This window comes from Scleropages formosus, chromosome 1 (assembly GCF_900964775.1).
Source record: "Scleropages formosus chromosome 1, fSclFor1.1, whole genome shotgun sequence".
In the NCBI taxonomy this organism is placed as follows: Eukaryota; Metazoa; Chordata; class Actinopteri; order Osteoglossiformes; family Osteoglossidae; genus Scleropages; species Scleropages formosus.
This window is the reverse complement of record NC_041806.1, coordinates 34,109,623-34,122,527: the sequence shown is the minus strand read 5'-3', so window position 1 is coordinate 34,122,527 and position 12,905 is coordinate 34,109,623. Positions and strand designations below refer to the sequence as shown.

The window sequence follows — 12,905 nt, the reverse complement described above, 5'->3', positions numbered from 1 at the left end:
ACATTTTCTGTTTGAATTAGATTCGGCTTCGCCTGTCAATGAAGAAACACTTTGACTTCCTCCGTTTGGTAAAATTTGGTCTGGCTCAGGTGTCTAACAGATGTTTTATCTGCTGCTAAAACAACAACATGTTGCGGGGATGTCATTTGTAACAATGCCTGACGAAGCCTGGAATAAATATTTTATAAATGTCTTTATGCAAATCCAGCCCTATTCAGTGGCCTGTGTCTGGTATGCTCTGGATGCCTGGAGTCATTTTCCTTCATTGAAACATTTCATGTGGTTTAATTAGCTTTCTAATTGAATATTTATTGTGTGAGCCCAGCTTTAGGAGAAACTCTTCCACTCTGAGAACACAAGGAAGGTGTTTGTTTTTTTTTGTTTTGTTTTTTTTTTTTTGCATGTATTTGCGTTTAATATGCTGAAACTAAATAAAAGGTTCTTTTGAAGACAGGCCGAAGCTATGCTTTGGCCACAGAGCAGCTTTATAAAGGTTAAATGTTGACATTAAAGCTTTGTGTGGGTGATCTTGTTAGGTGACTTAAAGGACCATGCTGGCACTTGTTTTTGCAGTTTGTGAAGTTTGCCAATATTGAGGAGGACACACCTTCTTACCATCGCAGCTACGACTTCTTTGTCTCCCGCTTCAGTGAGATGTGCCACTCGAGCTACGAAGACCCGGATATCCGCACAAAGTGAGGAGGCAATGGCATTGCGGTGTGGGTGGGGTGTCTCAGCAGGCAGTGAACTCCTCAGAATGATCTGTTTTGCATTCATTATCTGCCTCGTCGCTCTTCTTTAGGATCCGTATGGCAGGCATCAAGGGCCTGCAGGGTGTGGTGCGAAAGACGGTGAACGATGAGCTCCAGGCCAATATCTGGGACCCGCAGCACATGGACAAGATTGTGCCCTCTCTGCTATTCAACCTTCAGCAAGGCGAGGGCACTGAGAGGTCAGCTTTGTTGCCTCAATCCCAGCATGCCCTGCAGGCCCACTCCTTCTTCAGCAGCAACGTGCTGTGAGCTCACAGGAAGGAGCTGTAGACACCTGCATCTCTCCCCACTGTTCTGACGCCCACAAACCTCACGCTTCGCCACCTACAACATGAGACCTCTGTCTCCCTCCCTCACCCTGCATTATCAAGTAAAAAAAAAAAAAGAGAGTTCTGTGTTTCTCTTTGCTGTGCATACAAAACAACAGATGTCCAATGGAAGGCAGCGATGGCATGGTAACACTTCAGGACGAGGACACACACAAACACTTTTCTCGCATTATGTTAATGAGCACTTACTCGCTGTTAATATCAGGTAATCCATGGCGGGGTTGCAGTAGTCTTGAGCCTATTCTGGAAGCATAGTGCTCTAGGATAGGCAGAGTACACCTTGACTGGGACACCAGTCCATCACAGAACAAGAGCACTTATAATTTTAAGTCATGTTGTTATGCAGATTCTTTATCCACATTTACTCCCTTTATTTCACGGGAACATGTTAGGGTAATTACCCAGCTCAAAAGTTTTAAGGATGATGCCCCACCTACAACTGGTCTGCTAGTCTCTGTCCTTTACTGTAATACTACCTACTGTAGTCGTAGTGCTGCCTTCACTCTTTTAGCCAGTGTGTTCACATGCATAAACGATCTCTGTTTCTTTTAGCAGCACATGCGGTATGTACCTCCACTTTAAAAGGCAATAAAAGTGAATTAAAATGTCGGTGTGGGTAACTGACAGCCATGCTCTGAGGCAGCTGTGCTAGAAGTTTGCTGAAAGTGGTTTATTAAAATGTTTCTAATGGCAAATACAGTGGATAGTAACAACGTTCATCTGAATGGCCCTCATGCTGACTATTACCTACGTGGCATCTTTGAGAATGATACTCGTTTGGAATTCGGAGCTTCTGGGTACAAATCTACTGTGTAACTTCAGATCTTTACCTGAGTAGCACTGCCTACATGTATGTATTCGTGTTTATGGGACTGGTAGAATAAGGAGTGTGAAAACACATCGCTGCCTTACTGCAGTGACACTCGACATGAGTCACTTCTCCATTGTGAATGTAGTGGGCTGCTTCATTTACTTTATGCTGATGTGAATTAGTGTTTTATGACAAAATGAGTTATACTGCTCTACGAATGAGCTATGAAAAGCATAAAATATCTGCTACTGGAGAACTTGCATGTCATACAGAGGGATGGGGTCACATGGGCTAAAGACAGAATGGTTTAGACAGTGAATAATTCAAAGTTACACAGAAGGGAACAAAGCTGTGGATTTTAACAATGCATGAGAACAAAAGAAGAAAGCGAGACTTTGCTTTATGGATGTTGTGGTGCCATAGCTGGGGGGCCTAAAGTGAGGCCTAGCTGAATGTCTGTTACTGCCACCCTGCGTTTCCCCCCCCACAGCCGCTCGCCATCACCGCTACAGGCCTCTGAGAGGGAGAAGGAGAAGGAGAGCCCGGCCGAGCTGACGGAGCGCTGTTTCCGGGAGCTGCTGGGACGTGCTGCCTATGGCAACATCAAGAACGCCGTCACACCCGTGCTCACGTGAGTGGGTGAGGGAAGGGGTGGAGTTGAGGACAGAGGCAAAGCTTTGGCCTGGCCGTCGGTTGCACGTTTCCGGCTCATTTTCCTGCTTCTTTGCTCAGGATCCACCACATGTTTTTATTTTCTTGATGCGAGGTGACAGTTTATCCTCCTTTCCCTGACAAGCTATAATTGCGCTAGGTGGAAAAGGTAATTTCGGTGTTCTACTGATTTCAGTAAAATTGACCTGAAGTGCATACTGTTTCCATTAGTTTTCCCTGTCTGTGTGTCAGCGGTATCGGGGGGAAAACACAGCCCCGAATCAATCACAAGTGACAAACTGTGCTGCCAGAATTCTAAAACCTGAGTTGGTAAAGTAACTGAAAGCAGCATTCGTCTTTTCAAGGCTTGGGTGAGTTTGTCATGTCTGCTGTCTGCCCTGATGGATCTTTTCATACTTGTTCTCACTGGGAGGGCTGGGCTGTCCTGCCTGAACGTTCATGGTATAACCATGTGTTCCACGATCTTGTAGTGACATTCATCACAGATGATATGCTTTCTTTCTCAAGGGTTGGTTTGGTCCTCAAAATTTAAAATACAATGTGAAAGAATGCTTGTTCTTTCTGTTTCAATTCGTCTCTCTCTAGCCGTATGTGTCAGAAGAGCATTAATGCTGGCTCCTCCACCTCTCTTTGTGGTTTAAAGGCATCTGGATAATCACTCACTTTGGGAGAGCAAGACCTTCGCCGTTCGCTGCTTCAAGATCATCATGTATTCTATCCAGGTACTTCATGTCTTTTTTACAGCATACTATAGATGCAAACTGATATTTATTTCACTGCAGTAATGTCGTCCCACTGAGTTCTTTCTTTTTGTTCCCACCACACACTGTTCTGGGCAGTCCCAACACTCGCACCTGGTCATCCAGCAGCTCTTGAGTCACCTGGATGCCAACAGCAAGAACTCAGCCACAGTGAGGGCTGGAATAGTGGAGGTGCTGTTGGAGGCAGCTGCCATAGCAGCCAGTGGTTCCGTCGGTGAGTCAGCTGTCCCTTCTTTGGCATTAAGAGGCCGAATCTCATGTTCTTTCCCTCACATTTTGCTGGTGGTGCAGTAGCAAGTAGTGCTGCCGCTTTACAGTGCCCGGGTGTGTGCACGAGAACCTGGGTTCAATCCATGCTCAGTCTGTGCAGAGTTTGCATTTTCTCCCCATGTCTTTGTGGGTGTCCTCTGACTGCTCCAGTTTCCTCCCACAGTCCAATATATGTGGTTCAGGTGCACTGGTGATGCAAAATTTCTTGTAGTGTGTAAATGGGTGAGTGACTGTGTACATCTGTGGCTACCCTCTGATGGACTGGCCAGTATGTACCCCCGTCACCCTTGCACCCACTGCTTCTGGGGGAGACTCCGGTTTACCGCAACCCTGCTCAGGACTTATTAAAGGGTTATTAAAATTCGATGAATAGATGGATGATTTTCAAGAACTGACCACTAGAGGGTGATTGCCCAACACAGGAATGTTTAATGGGCTTCTGCGTGTCACACTTAATGTTTGTACAAGTGTAGTTCTTCATTTTTTCTATCACTGATAGACTCATTATTGATCCCTGCGGGATACTGCACAGGGCTACAGTGGTGTACACAGAACAGTTAGTGACAAAAACATACATGTGACAACACACAAATGATTACAGAAAGGACATAACACTAACACAGGAAAAATTAACAATAAGAAAACGAGTTCGTAAAGTAACTGAAATGTCAGTTCAGCACCACTGTCCATAAGTACCATCCTGACAGTCTGAGGACTCTTCTAGAGCCTGTTGGCTGTTGGTAGAAATGATCTTGGGTTTCTCTCCTTGGAAGAGTGCAGCTAGACCAATCTTCCTGAATATACTTCTTTAGTTAACCCCTGCTGTCACAATAGCTGTTGTTCCCTCTTTGTATGCCTTTCTATCCCAGTTGCTCTCTGTCTTTCTTTGAAAGCCCATGTCTCCCAGCTCACTATGTGTCTGCTCTTTCTTGCTTCCCTAGGCCCCACAGTGCTGGAGGTGTTCAACACCCTGCTGAGGCAACTGCGTCTCAGTGTGGACTATGAACTCACGGGCTCCTACGACTCCTGTGGGAACATAGGCTCCAAGATCATCAAGGAACACGAGGAGAGGCAACTTCAGGAAGCTGTCATCAAAACTATCGGTAGGGAAGGTTTTGAAGATGGATAGGCAGTTTGTTTATTTTGTTGTTGAGTTTGTTCCTAATTTGTATGTGTTTCAAGTGTGTCTCTGTGTGAAGTTCTCTTGTAAAAATGGGCTTATCCTTCACTCATTATTCATGTAAGTTCCTTTGTCTTCTAATATGTGGTTAAGTTTGTTTAAACAGTTATAATGTATTTGAACTTTTTGTCATGCCACTATGTTGTTTGTTGCTATCAAGTGTAGAGCTTATGTGCTGTTTTGAATAATTCTGCCACCACCCCCCGATTTGTATCAATCTGCAACCGCTCTCGCCATGCCAACAGGCTCGTTTGCCAACACGCTGCCCACGTACCAGCGCTCAGAAGTCATGCTGTTCATCATGGGCAAGATCCCTGTGCCTGGGATGCACCCTGTATTGGCATCAGAAAAGTCTGGGTAGGTCGACTAGCCTGGCTACAGATGGACACCATGTTAATCTCAGGAGGAGGGGCCTTGGCTCCTCAGAGCACACATGTTCGCCTCTGACTTAGCTACCACATGCGTTTATTTCAAACCATTACTGTACCATTGCTTTTGTGTTCTAAAGGTTTGTATCACACAATCTGCCATGATCACCTTTCTATTCTTTTCAGTTCTGTTCAATCAATTCTAAAATTGCTACTTGTGAAAGGTGCACCAACAAAAACAGTAGTAATGGACAAACTGAGTCCACTTTCACAGTCATGTCTGCAGCTCTTTGGCTGTTGTGAAATGGACTTTTTCCTCTTCTAAGATGTGTGTCACTTTGGAGGAAAGTGCTTGCTTAGCAAATAAATGTGAATGTAAATGCAAATTTGTTTACTGGAAGAAGCAGTTACTCTCAGAAGTGAGCTTGAGTGTCAACTTTAAAGATACCTGGATTTTTGCAGAACACAGGGTCTGAAGGGTGCACTTTGAGGTCCTGATTTTTTTTTTCTCAAGGAGGATGAGCCACTGTCCTCATGCACTGTCAGTATGCATACCGTTTTCAAATGCAGATTCTTTCAGTGAATGCGATACTAAAGGAAGGTCTCATTTGACTGATCCTGTAAAAGGCAGTATTTATTTGAAATGATCTGGCTTTTTATGTCACTCTTGCTGGAATTTCTGGCACCAGGTACAGCTTTTAAGTATCCCAGTGAGGTTTTCGTTTTGTTTCTCAGAAAATTTTGTCACAGTAGACATTTTGAAAGGTCAACAGCAGCCTAGAGAGAGGCTGGAATAAGGTGCTGGCAAGCTGTTGAGTTGAGTTTACACTAAGTGTAAAATGCCTGTCAAGAGAAAGGTGGTCTGTTTACACAGTAAACAGTTGTTTTGCTCAGAAGCTGTCTCTTTTCCTGCAAAGCTCACCTTTGGAAACCATGTTTTGCTGGTGCGTAATGTCACAGTGCTCTCCCTCAGCCTTTCCTTGACTGCTCTCTCCCTGATCAATTCTGACCCTAGGTTGGAGGGTAATCGGATGATTCAAGTCATGCTACTCAAGTCACTGTTACAGGTGAGACACTGAGATGTTTGCTTTTCAGAAAGAATGTTTTTAAACGTTCAGTGGTACTGGTTCTTACATTAGTTTGTAATGCAGGTAATTTTTACAAAATTGGAAGAACTTCCTGCCGTTGCTTTCATTTCTGTTCCATATTCTCCTTGCCTGGCCCAGGTCACTACAGGATTCCAGACCACCAACATGCTAACGGCGCTGCCAAGCTCCTTCCTGGACCCTCTTCTGGCCTTCACTCTGATGGAAGATGCAGAAATCCGGCTGCTGGTCCTGGAAATCTTGGTCAGCCTCATCGATCGGCATGACAACTGGCCCAAGTTCACTTCCATCAGGTCGGTGTGTGTGTGGTTTCTGTCCTCTGTCTATTACACTGCCTTAAGTACAATTTTATTTATTTTTTATTACTTTTTGAAAATTTATTTTGTTGTTTTTATTTTCGCTTAACATTTTTATTTCTCATTCTCTGGCTTTTGAATATCTTCAGTTGTGGGACGCTTATCTTTTTGAGATAGTGAAGAGCACGGCAGCTTTTATTTTGCCAACAGTGTTATATGTCAAATATATAAGACGGTTTAGGATTTTTCTATGCAAAAGTGTTTTTTCTGTAGGCAGAAATAGACATACTGTAAGTAAAACAACACGGAGAAGACTCTTTTCGATTCCACAAGTGATCAACATGTAAAGATCATTTTGATGTTCTTCATAAAAATGCTGTAATAGGTTTAAATGTGACAATGTTTCACTATTAGTTTCCCATGGAATCCTTCTGCTCCTTTTCTGCAGCATAATCTCTGACATCGCAGTTCTGAAATTGAAAGTGGACAAGTGCTCCCGACAGGATAATCTCTTCATGAAAAAGGTGCGCTGTCACTTGCAGTCCTTGGGTTGTCAGGATACCCTATACAGGCTAACCCAAAGTCACTTAAAACAGCAATTACTCTGTCAGGTGGTGATATGTTAAGGGACAAATTGTTCCAGTCTTTCTTTTTTTTTTCCCCCCGATTCTCAGAAAAAAGCTGCTATGGGTGTTTCAGCTGGCATGCTCTGAGTTTTTCCTCCTCTTACTTTCCCAACATGCTCTTGTTTCTGTTCCTGCTGTAGCATGCCCAGCAACTGTACCGGCACATTTTCCTGGCCTGCAAGGAGGAGAGCAGCAGCCAGCCGCACTTTGAGGCCCTTTATGCGTTGCTGGCACTCCTGAGCATTGAGCTAGCCAATGAGGAGGTGGTGGTGGACCTCATCCGCCTGGCCCTGGCACTGCAGGTGGGTGCTCCTCTGTGCTCCCGGGTGGCTCTGTCACCTGGTGCCCATCACTTTCTGACTCTGCTTCTTATTTCCTCATTCGCTTTCCTCAATGCAACAGGATCTGGCCCTGGCCAATGAGGAGACGCTCCCCATATACAACCGCTGTGCCATCCACGCCCTTTCTGCCTCCTACCTGAACCTCATCTGCCAGTTGACCACCGTGCCCGCCTTCTGCCAGCATGTACAAGAGGTCAGCGCTGCACTGTCCGTTATGCAGTGAGGGAAAGACAGGGCGGTGTGGCTTTGCCAGCCCTTCATAAATCTGTTTCTTTCCCTCAGGTGATTGAGATGCGACAGAAAGAAGTTCCTTTCTTACTGCCTGAAGATGTGTTTATAGAAAGCCCCAGGTCAGCATGTCAGAAGCCTTCATGAGCAGTCAGTTTGTTTACTCAACAATCTGTTTTATCTGTCCGCAAATACCTCAACTGTAGCAGTTTGAGTAGACGTTTCCAGTCTGCTTTGAAACTAAAAGCAGCAGTCTTTTCTGTCGTAGGTATTTCAGGACGATCTGATATTAGATTTTTTCCTTTGGTTTGCATAAGCTTTTGTTGCTTTATGTATTCTTGAGTATTGATACAGTGATTGTCACACTTTTTGTTGCAAGCCTCTTGTTTCTCAGTCAGATTTGTAAAACTGTTTCAAACTAGCGTAAAACAAGAAATAGAAGAAAAAACAGTATAAAGTCTTTCAAATAACGCTGTCGTATATGATCAAATGTAGTATTTTTTTTTGTCAACACACAATAAAGAAGAGATATTTTCCACTAGAGAAAAATATGTTTGCAGTTAACACCTCATGTTAACTTCATTAAAAGTGTAGTCCTTTAGAGATTTGTTTGATTGTATGAATCAAACAAATTGCATGTTAAATTTAGATTATTTTTTTCCTTCTACTGTTTTTGGCTGTAACTGTGCCCCGATAGAAAACCATTCTTCTGCTGTCTTAACCTGTCAGACCAAATCAGGTTTTTGTAAATTCTGTGCAGTCTTCTGCATGATATGTGTGGACATTTTAAAATTAACTCAGGAGCTACAAATGAGCACATACTCTGTGCAAAATATTATGACAACTATGACAGTGGTTTACAACATTCCTATACAACCAGACCCTGATATCCAAACATGATTCATCACTGAAAATCTGTCCTTAAAGTGAGAAACCAGATAATGGACATCTCCAGTTACTTCTAACAGAGAAAACTAATAATCTGATCTCGGGCATACCCAGGTACATTGAACAATTGTATTGTGTTCCTTGTGAAATAGTTCACATTATTGACCTTGATAAACCCATAGGAGACAAATACCTTAGTTTCTTTCATCTTGTTCAGTGTGATGCAACACTTTCAACTGTACACTCAAAGGGTACGTGCTTTCCGCCTAACTTCATTTCAACTTTCACCAACTCCTTTTCAAAAAATTTACTACTTTATTTGCTTCTTTAGAGTGCAGTGAAATGTGAAACTGAATGTAAATGCTAAACAGGTCACTGATGTGGCATCTATTCCTATCGTCCTTAGCAGCTGCATCCATGTGAAGTTTAAAATAGTCCATCTGGTGTAGTTGTGGAACCCAAAGTATGGATGACTGTGGATGGTGTGTGGATTCAGGGATGATGGGTAGTAAATCTTCATGTCTGGATAACAGAGTATCTACGCCATCTCTCCCTCAGAATTCCCAAAACCCTGGAGAAGCTGGAGGGTCACGTACTGTTTCTTCAGTCTAAAATCACTGAAGTTTTGGGTGGCAGCGGCTACAACACAGATCGACTGGCCACTCCATACGTTCCATTACCTACAGGTGTGGAGACCCCTTCTGCCCCTCCACATCAGGCATCCTGGATACTGTCTTCCACTTTTGCAGCGCCACATTTTTCTTTCACTTTTTTTTTTTTTTTTTATCCACTCAGATGAAGATCGCCTGTCCAAGAGAAAGAGCATTGGGGAAACTATCTCCCTGCAGGTGGAGGTGGAGTCCCGGAACAGCCCTGAAAAAGAGGAGGTCTGTCTCATTTAGATGGACTGTCTCTCCTATGCATCAGGGTAAGAATGAAATGAAAGAAAATAACCTTCATTTCCCTCTGTTTGCAGAGAACTCCAGCTGAAGAGATCACATTTGAAACTCTGAAAAATGCTATTGGTACGTGATATTTATTTATCATCTATTTATGTATTTATATATTTATATTTTTCTTTTACTTGCTAATGTATTTTTTGCTCATTTATGTGTTTGGTTGCTTAATGTGTGTGTATGTATGTACATTTATGTTTTGTGTATATGTATTTGTATTGTACTTTGTATGTTGCTGAAACCAAAGTAAATTTCCTCCTGGGAAATTTAATAAAGTTTCTTTTTCATAAGTGACATTCTTTTTAGCTGAGTGTTTGGGTGTTCAACTGTTTGTGAAGCACAACTGAAGCTGTGTAATTTCATTATTCTTATTATCTTCTCAAAGCTTTATGTTGATCCTGTTTAGAGAGCAAGAAATGAAATAGAACTATGGGGAAATGGGGTTGTAGTTAAAAATGAAGTAATTTTCTTCACATGAACAGTATTTGCCTATAGTTTATTACACATTTGCCTGGGAAGGAAAATTTTTGAGGTGATAAGTGCTGCTTTTGAGTACAGTTGCTTCTTGCTGTTTGGATTTCATGCTCTGAGCTCTTTTGTTTCTGCCTTTTAGTGGACAGTGTTGGTATGGAGGAGCAGGAAAGGGAACGCAGAAGGCAGGTTGTGGAGAAGTTCCAGAAGGCCCCTTTTGAAGAAATAGCTGCACACTGTGGTGCTCGGGTAAGTGCTAGTCTGAACTGACCATAGGATCTAAAGGCTACCTGAGTTTGATGAAATCTAAAAAACATGCACATTTCTTCCAGGCCACACTACTGCAAAGCAAACTCAATCAGATCTTTGAGATAACCATCAGGTAGGTGGTATTTTCTAATTAGATAGCTACATTCCATGGAGTAGCTACTCACGCTGTAGGTTATGGGAAGTTTGTAGATATCAGATGGTGGCAGCTGTTAGTATAGTGGTTAGAGCTGCTGCCCTTGGCCCCAAAGGTTGTAGGTTCCAATGTCACCTCTCTCTGTAGTACCCTTGAGCAAAGTACTTACCCTGAATTGCTCCAGTAAAAGTATGCATCTGTATAAATTAGTAAATAACTGTAGGTAGATTTATACTTTGTCATTTTGGCGAAAAGCGTCAGCTAAATGAATAAATGTAAATGTAAAATCAAGAATGGTTACTACAGTTGTTCAAGGATCCAGGAGTTGGTTCTGTTAGGTGAAGATTCTGCTGCAAAGTTCCTGCTACATTTTGGAGTAAAGCAATATGTTGTACACACTGTGACAAGTGAGTGGACTAACTGTTGTCAACTCCCCTTTCCAGGCCGCCACCCAGCCCTTCCGGCACCATCACCGCAGGCTATGGCCAGACTCAGAGTCGCTCAGTGCCTGTGTACGAGATGAAATTCCCTGACCTCTGTGTGTACTAGCAGGGGCAACTGAGAGGCGCTGGGGGGCCAGTGGTAGAGGAGGCTGAGTGGCTCCACCCAAGTCCTTCTCTTGCCTCTCTTTGACAGGGCTCAGCCCTCGTCCTCACTGTGAAAGCCCTGCAGTGTGATTCTCAGCCTCCAGTGCCCCTTTGTCTGCCCTTCAACCCTGGAAGGGGAAATGAAGAGAAGTTAAGAGATGACTGTGATGTTCTCCAGGGGGACACATCTCATCCCAGAAGGGATTCAAGTTGTGTTCAGCAGGAGAACCCTGGGGTGTTTTGGGCCCCCCACTTCCATCCATTTTGTCAGCCAGCTATTTCATTGTAGCAAGAATGTTGAGCTCCATCACTGCATCACCAGTGGCATGGGGCACTGATACGGTCTTCTGCTAAGTGCGTGTGATTATGGAGTAGGTGATCCAGCCCACAGTTTTTTGTATTCATTATGTCCGTAATTGATGTCTTGTAGTACAAATGCTAAATGTTGTCATTGCAGTTAATTACCTCTAGATGTAAAGGTAAACAAAACTATGAAGCAACAGCCAAAATCAGAGAAACTAAAAACAATATTTGTTTTTTAAATTTTACACTTTTTTATATTTTATAATTATCTTCAGCCATTTCTTATTATCATTTGAAGCTTTTAGATGCAAAATAACACTCCATTATGCTCTTGAGTGAAAAGCATAAGAGCCAGTGAAAAGAACTTCTCTAAGGCAATTGTTATGTAGTGCATGACAGCCACAACAGTGAATTGGGGAAAAACAAGGATTTAAAGTGAAATGTCTGTATTCAGAGACTGCACTGGTTTCGGAAACCGAAATGAACTCTTAACGAGCTGAGGCAGCAGTCAAACTCCCGTTAGTGTTGCAGAGACTGGCTTGTTCAGTTTTTGTGTTTGGTCAGTCATATGGTGTTGGCGTGTGAAACTGCAATAGTCACTGAAAGATGCATACTTTTTTGTTTCTGTTTTTTTTTTTTTTTTTTTTTTTTTTTTTAAACTGTGGTTTTCAGGGCAAATGCAAAAAATGTTTGAACTGGATGAGCATTTCCAGTCTTGCAAGCCTAGAAAAAAAGAGTGGTTTCTGTGAATGAGAGCGATCACTGTTAAGATTGTTCTCCTACATGCGACTATCCCGCAGTCTGGAAGTGTCAGAATTTTACTAATTAGCACTACGTGAGCATATGTCATTATATAAGCTTAGTTATATATAAATACATGTGTATATTTTGTTGATAAGGTAATTGTATTATTAGTTGCACTGATGGATTTAATAGTAGAAGAGTGTGTCTGTCAAAGTAAATGTCATTCTCTGTATGCATTTGACAGTGTAGTCTGGTTAACGTGATCATAGGCCTGGGATAAGGAATAGCAACCGTCACTGGGAAAGAGGATGAATTCCCTGTCTTGTGTAACTGCAATCCTGAGGCTTCTCCTCCAGTACTTTGGCCTAACACTCAGTGGAAAATGTGTAGGTGATACACTTATTGCTTTCACTGAATTCAAGTGTTTGCTGCCCTGAAAAGTACTGTTGGAACTTATATACTGGTCCCCTTATCGCTCATCCTATTGTACTGTCCCAACAGTAGACACCTGATTGATGGCAACTTCAGGATCTGGTTCTGGCCGTGTCCATGCCAGCTAGAAAAGGTTTCCACTGTTGTCTTGCAGTGAAGGAAAAGTATTCTAGAAATAACCTAATTGCAGGCCTTTCGTCTTGTCTTTTTAAGGATGGTCATCTGCCAGAGAGTGCAAAACCTGCCCTGTCTTTTGGTCCACTTAAGGAAGGAAAGAAATGCTGTCTAGCCTTGTTGCCCTTATAATTAGCTGACCACTAAAATGGCTTCTTTATGTCACTTACTTTTGAAGTGCATTGC

At 42.8% G+C, this 12,905-nt stretch overlaps 1 protein-coding gene across 4 annotated transcripts in view; it reads left to right on the top strand.

Annotated features, from left to right (window-relative positions):
* Window positions 1-11,635, top strand: part of efr3bb (EFR3 homolog Bb (S. cerevisiae)) — a 29,312-nt gene extending 17,677 nt beyond the window's left edge. For all 4 annotated transcript variants that reach the window (XM_018735297.1, XM_018735296.1, XM_018735298.1 and 1 more), the window contains 19 exons: window positions 574-695; window positions 803-952; window positions 2,404-2,544; window positions 3,229-3,307; window positions 3,425-3,560; window positions 4,558-4,719; window positions 5,042-5,153; window positions 6,180-6,231; window positions 6,391-6,563; window positions 7,015-7,090; window positions 7,333-7,494; window positions 7,595-7,726; window positions 7,816-7,883; window positions 9,208-9,335; window positions 9,445-9,536; window positions 9,626-9,674; window positions 10,219-10,325; window positions 10,409-10,458; window positions 10,923-11,635. In XM_018735297.1, the coding sequence (XP_018590813.1) occupies window positions 574-695; window positions 803-952; window positions 2,404-2,544; window positions 3,229-3,307; window positions 3,425-3,560; window positions 4,558-4,719; window positions 5,042-5,153; window positions 6,180-6,231; window positions 6,391-6,563; window positions 7,015-7,090; window positions 7,333-7,494; window positions 7,595-7,726; window positions 7,816-7,883; window positions 9,208-9,335; window positions 9,445-9,536; window positions 9,626-9,674; window positions 10,219-10,325; window positions 10,409-10,458; window positions 10,923-11,028 (2,097 nt within the window). In that variant the 3' untranslated portion in view covers window positions 11,029-11,635. The remainder of the gene's footprint in view (window positions 1-573; window positions 696-802; window positions 953-2,403; window positions 2,545-3,228; window positions 3,308-3,424; window positions 3,561-4,557; window positions 4,720-5,041; window positions 5,154-6,179; window positions 6,232-6,390; window positions 6,564-7,014; window positions 7,091-7,332; window positions 7,495-7,594; window positions 7,727-7,815; window positions 7,884-9,207; window positions 9,336-9,444; window positions 9,537-9,625; window positions 9,675-10,218; window positions 10,326-10,408; window positions 10,459-10,922) is intronic.
* Window positions 11,636-12,905: the final 1,270 nt, after the last annotated feature.